This window comes from Macaca thibetana, chromosome 9 (assembly GCF_024542745.1).
Source record: "Macaca thibetana thibetana isolate TM-01 chromosome 9, ASM2454274v1, whole genome shotgun sequence".
NCBI lineage: Eukaryota > Metazoa > Chordata > Mammalia > Primates > Cercopithecidae > Macaca > Macaca thibetana.
In genome coordinates this window covers 15,764,534-15,780,140 of record NC_065586.1, presented here as the reverse complement: position 1 = coordinate 15,780,140, position 15,607 = coordinate 15,764,534, and the positions used below count along the sequence as shown (strand labels likewise).

Sequence of the window (15,607 nt, the reverse complement as noted above, 5' to 3'; positions counted from 1 at the left end):
GTTTCCAGCTGCATCCATGTCCCTACAAAGGACACAAACTCATCCTTTTTTGATATGGTATTTAAAGAGTTCTAAAAATTGTTTGAATTTAGTAGATTAACTAGTCCTCCTCAGATGAAAAGTCAGATTTAGTGTCATTTTACTAAAGTCCATACTTTATCCTCCTAGAGGAGTTCCTGGGTGCAAAATTGTGTGGGTATATGTACTCTTACGTACATTTTGGGGTGGGGGAGCATAGGTTCTATTGATTTTTTTTTCCAAAAGGTTCCTTAATCTGCATCTCATGACTTGAAGGTATTTTGCTGTTGTGATAAGTGATGGTTCTCAAAGCAAAGTACATGAAAGATTCTTTTAGCTGCTACTTGAATTATATTTTTAATCTTTGCTACTTGCTTTCATTTTTAGGGTTTGTGTTTAGTGAATCAGAGGGATCTGCATTAGAACAGTTTGAAGGTGGCCCCTGTGCTGTTATTGCACCTGTTCAGGTAACATAGACTCCTTTACCAACTCCTTAGAGGGACATGTTGAAATCTTTCATACTTGTTGTTTTTTAATGTCTGTACTCCATATAGTAATTATGAGACATGATCAGTTAACTCTTAAATTTTGCTCTTGTAAATTACAATAAATATCCAAAACAAAAATAAATTCAGAATATTGATGAGTTGCACAACACTAGCCTTTTGACTATATTTTCAAGGAAAGATAATAGGTGTTTCGTGACTTTGAGAAAATTAGGAAGTTTCTTGACATCTTTAATATAGAGATCCTATTAAGTAATAACATGTTATACTTTAGATAGGTACAATCGCTGTAATTGTACTATTTTCATTTGTTCAGTCTATAAAAGTTATTTTCTTAAAGTTGAAGATTTCATATTTTTATAGCCTATAACTTTTTCAAATTTGAAATAAGTTGGCAGCTTATACTATTTTATGCTATAACTTTGACTTTTCTGATTGAAATTTATAACAACTGATTTCAAACAATTTCAAAAACCAAATGTTTTTCTTTGCACAAAACATAGGATTTATCAAAATGTCTTTATTTGATTTGGAATCTTGATGTGTTACATTGTTGGAATTTCAAAGGCTGATTCACTGTAAACTATTAAACTGTTAAAACTAAGAATTGAATTCTCAGTTTACTACAATACTGATGTCTGTGAATGACAGTGTCACTTTAGAACTGTTATAAAAGAACTGTTATGAAAATTACAGCTAATTTATTGTTTTAACCATCATGTTTTGAAAATATATATTTAATGTGGCATTTATTATTCTTTGGGTATAAAGAATGCATTCTGGCTGGGTGCAGTGGTTCACGCCTGTCATCCCAGCACTTTGGGAGGCTGAGGTGGGTGGATCACAAGGTCAGGAAATCCAGACCATCCTAGCTGAAATGGCGAAACCCCATCTCTACTAAAAATACAAAAAATTAGCCGGACGTGGTGGCAGGCGTACGTAGTCCCAGCTTCTTGGGAGGCTGAGGCAGGAGAATGGCGTGAACCCGGGAGGCGGAGCTTGCAGTAAGCCGAGATTGTGCCACTGCACTCCCCTGGGTGAAAAAGCACACTCTGTCTCAAAAAAAAAAAAAAATGCATCGCTAAACTGTTGGCTACAAAGTAAATTGTTTCTCAGAAGTTATACTCTATATATTTACATTGCTAAAAATACATTTTTGTAAAGAAAAAAATTATGGTTGATTCGAAAATACATCTTTTATAGATCTTTTTTTTTTTTTGCATTAGGAGAATTTTTTTAAAATGAAGAAAAATTTGAATGTCCGAATCTTGCCTTGGAATTATGGAAAGTGAAGAATGAAATTTAACTATAAATTAGCAATTATAGCTGTTATACTGAGTGACTGAAACAAATTTTGGTTATTAGTAGGAATGTTATCTGAATTTGAAGATTCCTTTGTTATGTCCATATGTAAATTAGATTATATAAATACTGCCCCTCTTAATCCGTAATAGCATGGTTTTTATTGCAAGTAGTGCATGAATATAGTTAAATGGAGGGTATACCACAGGAGTTTCCTGTTTTGTAAAATACAGTATATTTCAGTAGTGGTAGTTATTTTTGCAAGTGGGGTGCTATGCAGTGATGGTTATATTCAAAATCCTGAACCTACTTTTCTGTATCTTTGAGGTAGTAATTAAGTTTAAGAATCACGGCCGGGCCACCACGGCTCACGTCTGTAATCCCAGCACTTTGGGAGGCTGAGGCAGGTGGATCACCTGAGGTCAGGAGTTCGAGACCAGCCTGGCCAACGTGGTAAAACCCCATCTCTACTAAAAATACAGAAATTAGCCGGGTGTGGTGGCAGGCGCCTGTAATCCCAGCTACTCGGGAGGCTGATGCAGGAGAATCACTTGAAACCAGAAGCTGGAGGTTGCAGTGAGCCGAGATCATGCCACTGCACTCCAGCCTGGGCAAAAGAGTGAAATTCCATCTCAGAAAAAAAAAAGAATCACATAGGCCAGGCACAGTGGCTCACACCTGTAATCCTAGCACTTTGGGAGGCTGAGGCAGGAGCATTGCTTAAGGCCAGGAGTTCAAAACCAGGCTGGGCAACATAGTGACAGCCCTGTTCTTAAAAAAAAAAAAAAAAAAAAAAAAAAAAAAAAAAAAGAAAAAATTAGCTGGGCATGGTGGTGCACACTTGTAGTCCTAGCTACTCAAGAGGCTCAAAGGAAAGGGTCTAAGCTCAGGAGTTCAGGGCTGCAGTGAGCTATGATCATGCCACTGCCCTCCAGCTTGAGCAATAGAGCGAGACCCCATTTCTAAAAAGGAAAAAAAAAGAGTCACATAAAGTTTTATTTATTTACTTATTTTATTTATTTATTTATTTATTTTGAGATGCAGTTTTACTCTTGTTGCCCAGGGTGGAGTGCCATGATGCAATCTCGGCTCTCCCAGGTTCAAGTGATTCTCCTGCCTCAGCCTCCTGAGTAGCTGGGACGCACCACCACACCAGGCAAATTTTTTTGTTTTTTTTTGTTTTTTGTTTTTGAGATGCAGTCTCGCTTTTTCTCCCGGGCTGGAGTGCAGTGGCGCAATCTCGGCTCACGGCAAGCTCCTCCTCCTGGGTTCACGCCATTCTCTGCCTCAGCCTACCTAGTAGCTGGGACTACAGGTGCCCGCCACCACGCCTGGCTAATTTTTGTATTTTGTAGAGCTGGAGTGTCACCGTGTTAGCCAGGATGGTCTCGATCTCCTAACCTCGTGATCCACCCACCTTGGCCTCCCAAAGTGCTGGGATTACAGGTGTGAGCCACCGCGCCAGGCCACACCCAGCTAATTTTTGTATTTTTAGTAGAGATGGGGTTTTTCCATGTTGGCCAGGCTGGTCTCGAGCTCCTGACCTCAGGTGCTCCACCCGCCTTGGCCTCCCAAAGTGCTGGGATTACAGGCATAAGCGACCGCGCCTGGCCGAGTCACGTACACTTTGTGAAGAATTTTGTGTGTATTAATATTTCAGTTTAAAAGTCAAAACTAAGTTATTAAAGATGACTAGAAGTGAGCAAGTACATATATTAAAACTTTTTTAGAGTATAAAAATTAGAGCATAATACCTTTTAAAAAGAATAGGCAAAATAATGGAACCAAATAGCTAATGTAATCATAGACCTCATTACCTGTAACAATTTACCCAGAATTTATCACACCAGGAATAAAGAAGGAACTAAGATCAGTGGTGAAATAAAATAAAGTTTGATAAATCCCATCCAGATGACTTGTTAGCACTTTGAGGGGAAGATAAGTTTAGATCATTTTGTACCATATATCAAATATATTTTTGGAATAATACTTAACCATAAGAAAACTTAATTTATCATCAACACTCTAAGAGAAACAGTGACTTCCAAACTAATAAATATTTTCATTAAATATTAGCAATAAAGGGATATTGTCTTTCTTATATAAATAACTTGTAGAAGTTAATTAGAAAAACACTAAGATTCAGGGGTGAAATGGGCATAGATGTGCAGTTGTAACAGGTGGAATGATGCTTTACGGCCAAAGAATCAGGATGCTCACCCTCACTGGGAAGCCAGAAAAGTAAAAATAAAACTGTAACTAGATTCTATTTCTTACTTTTTCTCATCTTTAAAAATAAAATTACAAATGCCAGTGCATGTAAGGGTGGGACGATGCTGGCACACTCATATACTGCCATATAGTACAAATTTGTACTTTGATTTTGGGAAGGAATTTTAAGCTATAATTGGAACCATGACAATGCAGATTCTGATGCAATAGTTGTGTTTCTGTGAATCTTTTCTAAAGAAATATTTAATATGGAAAAAGTTGTATTTAAGAAGGAGCTTATATATTAAAGTAGCAAAAAAATTGCAAGCAATGTGATGCGCAATAGTGTAATTTAATAAGTAAATTTTGATAAATAGCTTGATAGACAAGTAGTGATTAAGAATTATACTTATGAATTCTGTAGAAAAACAGAAAATACATTCATATGCCCATTATGATTCACTTGTAATAAAATTAAAACTAGGTATTAAAAAACATGGGAAGGAAGTATGTCAGAATGCTAACAGTAGTTATATTGGCAGTGAAATAATGAATCTCCCCATCTCACTTCTAAAATGTTGTGATGTAGTTATACTGTTCCACTTGATGGTTGTTGCCATTTTGGGGAAAAATCAGAAGCACTTGATTACAGTATTTGTAGACTTTATGCCTATGTAAATGGAATATTACTTAGTTTTTTGTTGTAATACCTTGAATTGTTTATTGGTGCCAGGTACTGTGCTAAGTGCATTACATAGATTTTCTCATATAATCCTCACTGTAACCTTTTAAAGTTTGTACAGTTATTTTTAGTTAGTAATAGTGGAGCCAGGATTCAAACCTAAGTTTGCCTGATTAAAAAGCAGTCTTCCTAATCTGTACACTAATACTTTCAAACACAGGTGAGGAAAAGTCATCATTGTAACCTGTTTTTCTTGGACCTGCCCTCTAGAGATTCAGATAGAGTAGGTGGAGCCCAAGAATCTGCAGTTGAAACAAGTCAGGTGACTGGGATGTAGCTACTGTTGAACTACAGGTTGAGAAGGAGACACTTCCCTATGCAGCTTTTTATCAAATAGCCAATGTAACATCATTGACTCGCTTAAGGGGAAGTTTAGAAATCCATTTGTCTTTTCTTCTGAATCTTGTAGCTTTTTTAGTTAATCTTGAGCTCCCGATAATAAAGTGGTGACTGTAAAGGTGTTACTTTTGTGTCATAGATGAAGGCGAAGGGAACAGAACCACTTTTATATTTAGATTTCTTTTACCTGGAGGAATCTAAATGAAATGTAGACTTGTTCCTGTTCTACAGGGCTTTCACTTTGTGAATAGAGGAGTAAGTTTCTGTGCTTTTCAGTTATTCTGTTATGTGAGTGAGTTCTTCTACTTGTCAGAAAATATGTACTGTGGAAGAGGAAGAATTTTATGAATCTAGAATCAAGTTTATAGTAGTATACTCTGAATAAATAACTGCACAGTTTCTGTCAAATGTGAGGGGAACCCATTTGGTATCTTTACAGAACTAGTCAAAAGATTAGAAAGGCGGTACAAATGATTGTTTTCCATTTTAAAATTGAAGAATGATATGATGTATGGTTATAATGCATTTCACTAATTTTTGCTTCAATTGTGTGAAGGCATTTCTTTTGAAGAAGCTCCTGTTTTCTTCTGAGAAGTCTTCTTGGCGGGATTGTTCAGGTATGATAGCTGTCTTTTTTAAAAACTTTTGCTTCATCCTCTGCTTTAATAGAGATGATCTATGCAGGATTCATTGGCAATAGTTTAATTACAATTATCTGAGAAAATTAAGTATCAATGGGATTTTTTTTTTCCTGAGGTTTCCTTTTAAAATGTTTTAGAAAGTGTCGTGAACAGTGACTTCATATTTCCAAATTTGGTTTTCTAACTGGGTGTTATAAGACATGATGGTATAATTAAGGGAAAAACCTTTGGCTTCTTGCTAAAACATGGTGCATTTCCTAGAACTGTTAGGTGGCAGCATACAATAAAGAATAGTCATTTTTCTTTTTTGGTCTTACTTAGCTGTGGGCAGTACCTCAGAATTATCATTATATTCCTGCATGTTTTAGTATAATGCCTTACACAATGCAAATACTGCAGATAATTTTGGATGAAGTTGCAAATGAAGCTGTCATAGCTTCTGTAACATGAGCTTCTGTACCCAGAGAGATGTGATGCCACCTTATAATAAGAATTTGCATTCCACGTGACAGTTTACAAAGATCTTTCCTTCACGTACACAATTTCCTGTGAACCTCACAATACCTTCTGGAAGAAAGTAGGACAATTACAATCCCAGTTTTGTATCTAAGGATGTAACAGCTTACATTCCAAACCATGACTATAGAATCTACTAATGATTTTGAATTTAAGAGGTAAAATATCACTTCCATAAGTTTTAAATTAATAGGTGAAATAGAAAAAAAATTTTAGTAGAGAAGAAACTATTTGAGATACTATTGTTGAACTTTTAATAAAATTTATACTGTTTCTTACACAGAACTATATTTACTTTGATAAAATATTTGTAAAGCGTTGTCATAAGTGTCATAAATACTGTGGTGATTATAAGGTGAACAACATCGTTCCTGCCTTTAAAGAACTGTTAATCCATTAGGAGAGAGAGAAACCTCCTTACATCATACAATTTTTGAAAGCTTCAGAAAGTGATACTACTTCTTGAGAGTAATACTGCTTGAAAAGAGAGTGCGGCTAAGGTTCTTCAGAAAGAGATGGTCTGAGCATTTGCGCTATTTTCTGTCAAATCTGTATTCTAACCGCTGGCGTCTGCTGATGTAATGCATTGTGGTAACATAGGTGCTGACAGTATCTCATCTCACTATTATCCCTTTGGGACAGGGTGATCCAGGACTTGAGACTAATTCAGAAGTGAGGGGAGAAAATAGAGGTCTCAACAGGCCTTTCCATTGTGCTCAGTTCTGCAGTAAAGGAAACCTCATGGCTTAAATGCTGCAGTTGCTAAAGGTTTAAGAAAGTGATGATCAGTGTCAGATTGTGATTTTCATAACGTTTAATTCTGCATTTTTCAGGATTCTTTTTCTACTTGATGGTTTTATTTGGATGGCTTTATTTAAAGTGATATTTCAATCCACAAACACATTGTTTTTCTAAAACATAATTTAACATCTATTTAGAGATTTTTTCCCTGTTTTTAAAATGCTTGATTTTCATCAACACATTCTTACTATTGTTATTCATGGCAGAATTTTTTTTTTTTCAGAGGAAACCGTTATAACTTATGCTTTGGTTATTTTTAGAGGAAGAACAGAAGGAACTCCTTTGTCATACCTTGTGTGATATTTTAGAAAGTGCTTGTTGTGACCACTCTGGATCATACTGCTTGGTTTCATGGTTAAGAGGAAAGACAACTGAGGAAACTGCTAGTATTTCTGGGAGTCCTGCAGAGTCTAGTTGCCAAGTGGAACATTCTTGTAAGATACATTTTTATTTCCTGAAGTTTTTTTCTTATACCTTTGTTTTAATGAATCTATTGAATATTTTGAATAAAACATTACATTTTCATAACATGTATTCTTTTCTAGCGTAAGCTTAATTACTGAGCCTTAATATTTTTTATTTCCATTTCATTTATTTTAATTACCAGAAGATATTACTTTTTTGCAAAAAAATGCATCTCTTAAAATAAACTTTTTAAAGTGTTCTGGTTAACTTCTGCTTGATAATAATCTCTTTTGAGCTTTAGAACTCTTATTTAGAAATAATGATATACTTCAGTTTCAGATGCCTTAATGTTTGCTTTGGTATTGCAAAAAAAGTTTTTTTTGACATCAGAAAATTTCATAAATTTATCTTTACTTGCTTCCCAGAGCAAAGATGGGGACATTTCTCTTCGTTGCAAGCTGTTGCTTTTCCTTCTGAATTATTTGGATTATTTTTATACATATAGATTATTTTAAGGCAATTTTAGTTATGCCTTAAGTTTTTCATACCTTGATTTCAGATAAGTTAAATAATAGCTATTCTAATTATTCATAAAAATTATATATTCCGTGGTTTTTAACTTTTGAAAATTCTTATGTAATTGACCCGAAAGCTGCCGATGTGAAATGGAGACAGCTAGTGGTACGGAAGCTAGTTAAGAGTTGCTTTTCTGATTTGCTTTTCAGGAGTAATCTTGCTACTTGATGGTTTTTGATAATTGGTAGTCCCAAGTGCTTACGTTAAATAAGTGATTTATTCTACCCACAGAGCATCACATTAACTATCATCTCTGTGGAAATTTTTTGTAGAGAGATTACCTACCTGAAAGTACATTTCAATTGTATGTGATACACATTCTTCTTTCCATATAGTATTATCTGTAAGATGCTGTTGCCTCCCTGGACTAAAATGTCTCTGTGTTGTCAGTATCTTTTTTCTCCTACCTTTGCAGTTAAAATGCCTTAAGCCTGGCAAATTCTAATAGTAGTACATTTGCAAGGAATAATTTTGAACATTTAAACAGTTGAATGATGCTTCCTTTTGAAGCCTTTGAAACATGGCCTTTCAAAAAGAACATATTTTAGAGTTTATAATGACATTTGAAAACAACAAGTGGAAAACAGTCACAAGGATGGTAGTCCAAAGTGTCATTAAGATTGGTTTTAACACATTCTCCAGGTTTTACTGTGTGGATATAAACACACTTAATAGTTTCATTTAGGATATTAAAATTTTGAAAGAGGAATTGTTGATCTTTTGAAAAATTATTTTTGAAGATTATATGCTTAAAGCCAGTCTGTATATTGATGTGTGAGAAAATAGTAAGATCTTTTTATGTAACATTTTCCATTAGTATCTTAGTAGTATACTGAGTGCGCACTATGGAATGTGCTATGCATTTCTGTGGTGATAGGTTACATTGCTGTAGGTTGAAGGGCCTTATAATGCATTCACTTTGGTACTTCAGTAACTAATTTAGATGGGCATATTATATTGAATTACGCTCCAAAACACATTTTAGTAATTTTCCAGTTTACTTTGTATCTCTTTTAAAAGTTGCCATGAAGTAAACCATATTTTAAATTTTTTAAATATTGTATACATTTGAAATACTTTGTTAACTGAAAATTTGAGAATTTACCTTAGTGACAAATGAACTGTATTTATATTACAATTTTTATTCCATGTAACAATCTATTTTACCTGTTCTTTCCTTTATTCCCAGCTATGTTCTTTTTCTTGTGTTTTATATTTTTCCACCATCCCTGCCTGCTAAGCTTTTTATTTTGCTTGCCTCTTTTCTCTAAATTATTATCTTTATGTCTACTTTTGTAGTATACCCAGTAAAACTATTTAGATCATCTAACATTGCAGAACAGATAATATAATTTGGAAAAGATTAGGTAGAGTTTTCATTTTCTGAAAGTTTTAATGTAAAGTGTTTTCCCCTCTTGTTAATATTACTTTCTCTACAAACATTAATTTCATTGGCTTATGTGGTGTGTATAGTTTTGGCTTGTTGGTAATGCACAGTTGTTCGCAGTAGTGAATACTCAGGTTCAATTTCAGTTTGTTTCCCACATAAACCAAGAGATAACTGAATCCATTTGGACTGCTAAAGATTTTAAAACGAAATATGAAACACTTACAACTAGGCTTTGGAAAGCTAGCATAATGCGACATTTTAAATTGTAAATAAAAATTTAAAATTTTGACTTCATATTGAATCAATTTTCTTAACTCACCAGTGAGAATTTATATTTGATAGTAGTAAGTTTTGCTTTATAAAATATATGTGAAGTTATGCATTGTGATAAATAACTCCCCAGAGCCAAGACTATCTGGGCTCCAATCTCATCACTGCTGTTTAGTCCTATGTACTCTTGAGAGGATTTTTCTGTGTACCTCAGGTTCCTCTGCTGTAAAATGGAGCTTAGAGGGTTTATATGAGGATTAAATGAGGTAAGACATGTAGGGCATTTAAAAAAGGGCCTGGCACTTAGTAAACTGCTCAATAAACATTACCTCTGATTAAAATGCTTTGATTTCCTTTGATTAATAAACATAATCTAAATAAGTTACTGAAAACTTTTTAACAGTTATACAAATAAATGAGGAAACAAACTTAAAGCTGTCATTGAACCTGTGTAGTTTGAGAGTGTTTTGCCTTTTTATACACGTTTGTTTAATAATTAAGCATTAAACCTTAAAATTTTATATTATGAAAAGGAAGGTTAGCTCTGATGATATTACTTGGATTTATATAATCTGAAAGATTATTTAAAAGTGCAGGACACATTATGATGTGTGAAGCACTGATTATCAGTAATTTTTCATACTTTATAAACTACCATAGCATAGCTGAACTGAAATGTCTATTTAATCACCCTTCTACATTCTCAGTATTATATCCATTTTAGTTATATTCATGATGACAAAGATGTTGAAATATAATGTTATAATAAAGTTGAAAATAAACTGAGAATTTTAAGGGAGTAAGGAAATAGGGAAAGTTTTGATTGCTTGAAAGTATTTACAGCCTGCTGTGTGTATCTTGTGTCATTTATTTGCCATGTGTAGTGCTGAAAAGTGTCTTTTATGTATAGCTGCCTTGGCTGTCGAAGAGCTTGGCTTTGAGCGATTTCATGCATTAATTCAGTAAGTAACATTGGAACATTTAAAATACTTACTCTGTGGACACATTGCCACTTTAAGTCTGTTCATACTGTGCAAAGGTTCTTAGTTTTGCATAGAAATGCGCTACTTAAACATAAATTTTAAATCCATTGCTTCAGGATTAATTTGCCTTTAAATGAAAATAGTTTGTAAATGTTTAAATTATGCTGAGTCCTTAATTAACTATCCAAATACGCTTTTTAAAAACATTAAAAAGCTTTTTCACCATTACAATGAAAAAAACCATTTTAGCTTAATGTTTTTGTGTCCTTAACAAATATAAACATTTTTAGTAGGATAAATATTAGAATTATTTCTTATTTGCCAGTATCTGTTTTCTATACCTTTTATTAAGAATGCCCATATTTTTGTTAGAGCATTTAAACTTTTTATTACAAAGTTAAAGGTAAAGATGGCTGTTGATAGAATTATGGGTGGCATTTGGTTTAAAATGTAACATTAATTTCTTTTAAAAGAAGCCGCAAATGTAAGTTATCTTTGGCATTCAGATATTTGTTAAGTAATTTCTAGGATTTAAAAAGTGAAGTGTTCTTTGTGTTTACCCCCTCTTACAAGAAGGCCACTCTATTGTTTAAATAACTGTATATTATTGAAGAATTTACTGATGCCAGACAGTTCACCTAAGAGATGAAGAGGTTCCCTGCCAAGTAGGTGTTCTTTCTTAATGATACATATCGTATATTGTGATAGTTGTCAGAAATAGCTTTTGGTTTTAGTGGCTAAATTTGTATTTGAAAAATTTAGAAATGTCCCTAAAGTTTCCTGTTTGTATGTGTATGTTTTAATGTATAAGAAAATTTAAAAATTTTCCCTTTTATGAATGTAGTTAACCTCATCATGATACCAATACTTAATTCTTTTTTTCCCCCAGAAAAAGATCATTCAGAAGTTTACCAGAATTAAAAGATGCTGTCTTGGACCAGTATTCAATGTGGGGAAATAAATTTGGAGTATTGCTTTTTCTGTATTCTGTATTACTGACAAAGGTATGTTCAAGAAAATGCTTTTTCTGCCTTTGATTAATGTTATTTAGTGCTGTTTTTCCTGCCGTGATGAGTAATTTTATTCCTGATGCTGTTTTTAAATTCTTAGAATAAAAATCTTTTACGCTGAAAATTAGTTAATTTCTGTTTCCTCAGCACTCACTCGTTACTTAAGCAGTTTCATGCTTACTTTCACCTCTGCTCTTTTGAACTACAGAGATGATCAATAATGTTCTAATTGTGAAATGCTGTCAGTTCTTCCAAATTGTATTTCCTTTGATCCTTCTGTGTAGCACTTGACCCCTTAACCCCTTCTGGAAGCTGTTTTTGACCTTCATTCCCTTTCTTGATTTCTTTTTTTTTTTTTTTTGATAAATCACTGTTTGAGTTTTCTTTCTATAACGTCTCACGATTCTTACTTTGTTTTGTTTTCTTTGATAGCTTCCTTTCCTTCTTTACCTGTTACCTCCTGCTCTTTTCTCTCCTCCTCTAAATTTTTATATTCCAGAAATTTTCTTCCCTGGATCCAGTATACCTTTTATGGATATATCATTTACTCAGGTTACCTTTATAAATAGCTATATAATAGTTCCAATATGTCCCTTTCTAGTCCTACTCTTTTTCCCCAAATACCAGTCTCATAGCTCTAGTAACGTGTTAGTCTCAGTTGACTATCCTATTATATCTATCATGTCTGAAATCAGACTTCTTTTATTTGACAAATGTTTTTTGAGCATTGACTCTATGCTAAGGACTATGTTTGTATTAATAATATGGGATACATTTTTAGTGATATGTATTTAGTGTTGTAAAAAAAATGACACATTAATAATTCCATTATGGCAGTGTGTTTTGGCGTTTGGTGTTCTGTCTGAACCTATTAGATGGAATCAAGGGCACACTGTTTCTAGTAGGGACCATCTGACAGAGATAGGACCTTGATGCATGAGGGCAAGTTTTCTGTATGGAAAAGCTGGAGGAAATTTTTTCCAGCAGTGGGCACTGCAAGTATAAAAGTGTAAGGGATTGAGGGTATAATGCAGGTTTAGGGAGCTCTAAGTAGTTGAGCCTTAACTGCAGCATAAGACACCAGAGGCAATTGTGGAAGATGAGACTGGGCACGTATGTAAGAAAAGACTTAGAGTATGAAGGCCTTTCTACATACCCTGTGCAAAGAGTAGGTTTCATCTGCTCAGAATTGGAACACAGTAAAAAGTTTGAACAAGGGAGTGACAAGATCTTTTTGTTGATAAAAGATGTATTAAATTGGGATAGGGAGTTGTGATGGATAAGAGTTGGTGTTTGTAGTACAAGACTAGAGTCAGGAAAACTAGAAAAGTGGGTATTGAAATAAGAGAAGCCTAAACTAGGACAGGTCATGGAGTGGAAAAGAAAGGGAGCATATTTAGAAATGTAAATAAATACTTATTTGGATTATTAAGTATAAATAAGAGAACCAAAAGTGCTTAGTTGTGTAGATGTTGGGAGTAGCAGTGATAGTGGTATCTAAGATGACTGGTTTCTTGTAAGTTCTTCTTGACTGTTCAGTATTCTCTAACTTTATAATGCTCAAAACGTTTGATATCTCCTGTTTCTTCTTCTTTACAGACAATAAATTATCATGCAAGTTGTCCTTCCTTGACCTGGTCTTTAAAATGATATCCGCTTCCTCATTAGTGATTGTGTCACTTGTTGATAGTATTCATCTTGACATTATCATAGCCTGATTTGATTTGTTTACGAGGATGGCACATGCAAGAGCTCATGCTTCTTTGTTTCCCCCTGCGAGATTTAGTCATTCATTAAAAATCTTGGTTGTTAATTAATCATCTATTTAATTCTTAGAAATGATAGAACCAACGGCTAAAGTTAAGTGAATAGAACAATGAATGGCAGTTTATCTTTGTCCTTTTTGGAATTGATGAGGTTAAAATTAGTAGGTCTTCTGGTACTTACCCAGTATCTAGAACTTTTGGAAGCTGAGTGCCCTTCTGGAGGTTTAGAAAATATCAGGAAATTGGTTTTTAAGAAAAGAAGGCACTTCCTGGCCTTCTAATTTGCATTTTGTAAGTATACATTTGAATGACCAATATTTGTGAAGTAATACTTAAAATCAGAAGTAAACCTTCCATTTTATGTACCAGTTAAATAATTAAAATGCAAGTTATTTAATGTTATATCTCTATCAGTATTCATTGTGTATATATTTACTGCAATAAGTTTTTACATGATCTAAAAAAAATCAGTTTCCTTAACAGGTTAATATTCATTTAACTTTTAAATAATTCATTTATTAAATAATTTCTCCTTTCTCCGATTAAAAGTTAATTCTCTCTCCTTGCCCCTTTAACCAACAGTACATATTTCATCCATGAGTGTTCTTTATATAGAGCCCATGAAAGAAAATAAAAGATATTTGAGGAACTACTTTTTACAGTTATCTCAAATGTCCCCCCACTTCAAATCTGAGTTACTCATGGTAGAAAAGTTACTTAAATAATTGTATTAGTTTATAGTGTAAACTAGTCAGTTTTTAAACTATCATAATTTTCATTTTCGTTTTTTGAAATAAGTCAATGAGTTCTTTGTTTCTTTAGGGCATTGAAAACATAAAAAATGAAATTGAAGATGCAAGTGAACCCTTGATAGATCCTGTATATGGACATGGCAGGTAATTAACTAAAATCTCTTGTCTCCTCATGTGAACTCTAGTTTTTAGAAACCTGACTTACGATAAAACATGACTGAGTCAGGTAATTTTGCTTGTCAGTGGTGTTAACAGTATAACATCTAGGGATTTGAGCACTTCTTTGTTTTATGCATTGTTTGCTTGATTATGAAATGTTAATTTCATTTTATGTATGCGTTGTATGTATTGTGGCAAATATTTTGTTTTAAGATAACAGTGGGGAGGTATTTTAACAAATCCATTTATGATTTTTTAATGATAAAATTTATTCATTTTGACTTAGAAATAATTATATATTTGTAAATGCTTCTCTGCTTGGGAGAAAAAAAATTCCCAGTTTTCCTCTCGGACCACCCTCCTTCTCAAGCTTTTTATGGCTATTTTTACCAAAAATCAATGAAGCAGTGATAGTTAACCTACTCTAATACATGAGTCCTTTTTAGACCTTTCTGCCTCAAAGATGAAAATTCATGTATCTTTCATCAAAGACAAAATATTAATAATTATGTATTCATTTTTAAAGATTGTAAATATTAAGTAAATTATTAGTCTATCATTTTTTATCCATTTAAATATATGTTAGGTAAAGTTGTTAAATGTATGTGAATATGTAGAACACTAAATACCACTGTGCTGATATACTTAGTGATACATTTAGCAAGGCCGAATATATAAAATGGAACATGTAAGGTTTTCCCTAACTTTGTAAATTCTTACATAATTTAATGTGAAAAGTCGTTACTTTATACCTTGCTATAGGAATTGTTTGATTTGGCAACTAGTTATATTCATATTTAATTGCTTTTTAATATTTATTAATAGCCAAAGTTTAATTAATCTCCTGCTGACGGGACATGCTGTTTCTAATGTATGGGATGGTGACAGAGAGTGCTCAGGAATGAGTAAGTATATTCTTTGTTATGTTGCTCTCTTTGATGAATAATATTTCAGTGGAATACAGCCGATTTTTATTCATCTATTTAATGGCTCTACATTACCTAGAAGTTAAGTGCTTTCTAATTAGAAGAATCCTTTACAGTTTTCAAGGCACCATAATGTTAAGACCATTAATCTTGAAGCCAGGCGATCTTGGGTTCAAATCCCAAATGTATGACTTTAGTCAAGTTACTTCTCAAGCCTTTCATTTTCTCTGGTATAAAACTGGGATTTATGACTCTTAATATATATAAACACAGTGCATATTTATTCAGAGATAG

At 33.4% G+C, this 15,607-nt stretch overlaps 1 protein-coding gene across 6 annotated transcripts in view; it reads left to right on the top strand.

Annotated features, from left to right (window-relative positions):
- The window catches only part of MINDY3 (MINDY lysine 48 deubiquitinase 3), an 81,921-nt gene that overhangs the window by 11,436 nt on the left and 54,878 nt on the right, over positions 1–15,607 (top strand). For 5 of the 6 annotated variants that reach the window (XM_050805599.1, XM_050805598.1, XM_050805597.1 and 2 more), the window contains exons 2-8: positions 406–485; positions 5,675–5,735; positions 7,337–7,510; positions 10,628–10,679; positions 11,590–11,704; positions 14,299–14,372; positions 15,213–15,292. In XM_050805599.1, the coding sequence (XP_050661556.1) occupies positions 406–485; positions 5,675–5,735; positions 7,337–7,510; positions 10,628–10,679; positions 11,590–11,704; positions 14,299–14,372; positions 15,213–15,292 (636 nt within the window). Of the gene's footprint in view, positions 1–405; positions 486–5,674; positions 5,736–7,336; positions 7,511–10,627; positions 10,680–11,589; positions 11,705–14,298; positions 14,373–15,212; positions 15,293–15,607 lie in introns of those variants that run through there. The other variant, XM_050805602.1, reaches the window with a different exon arrangement.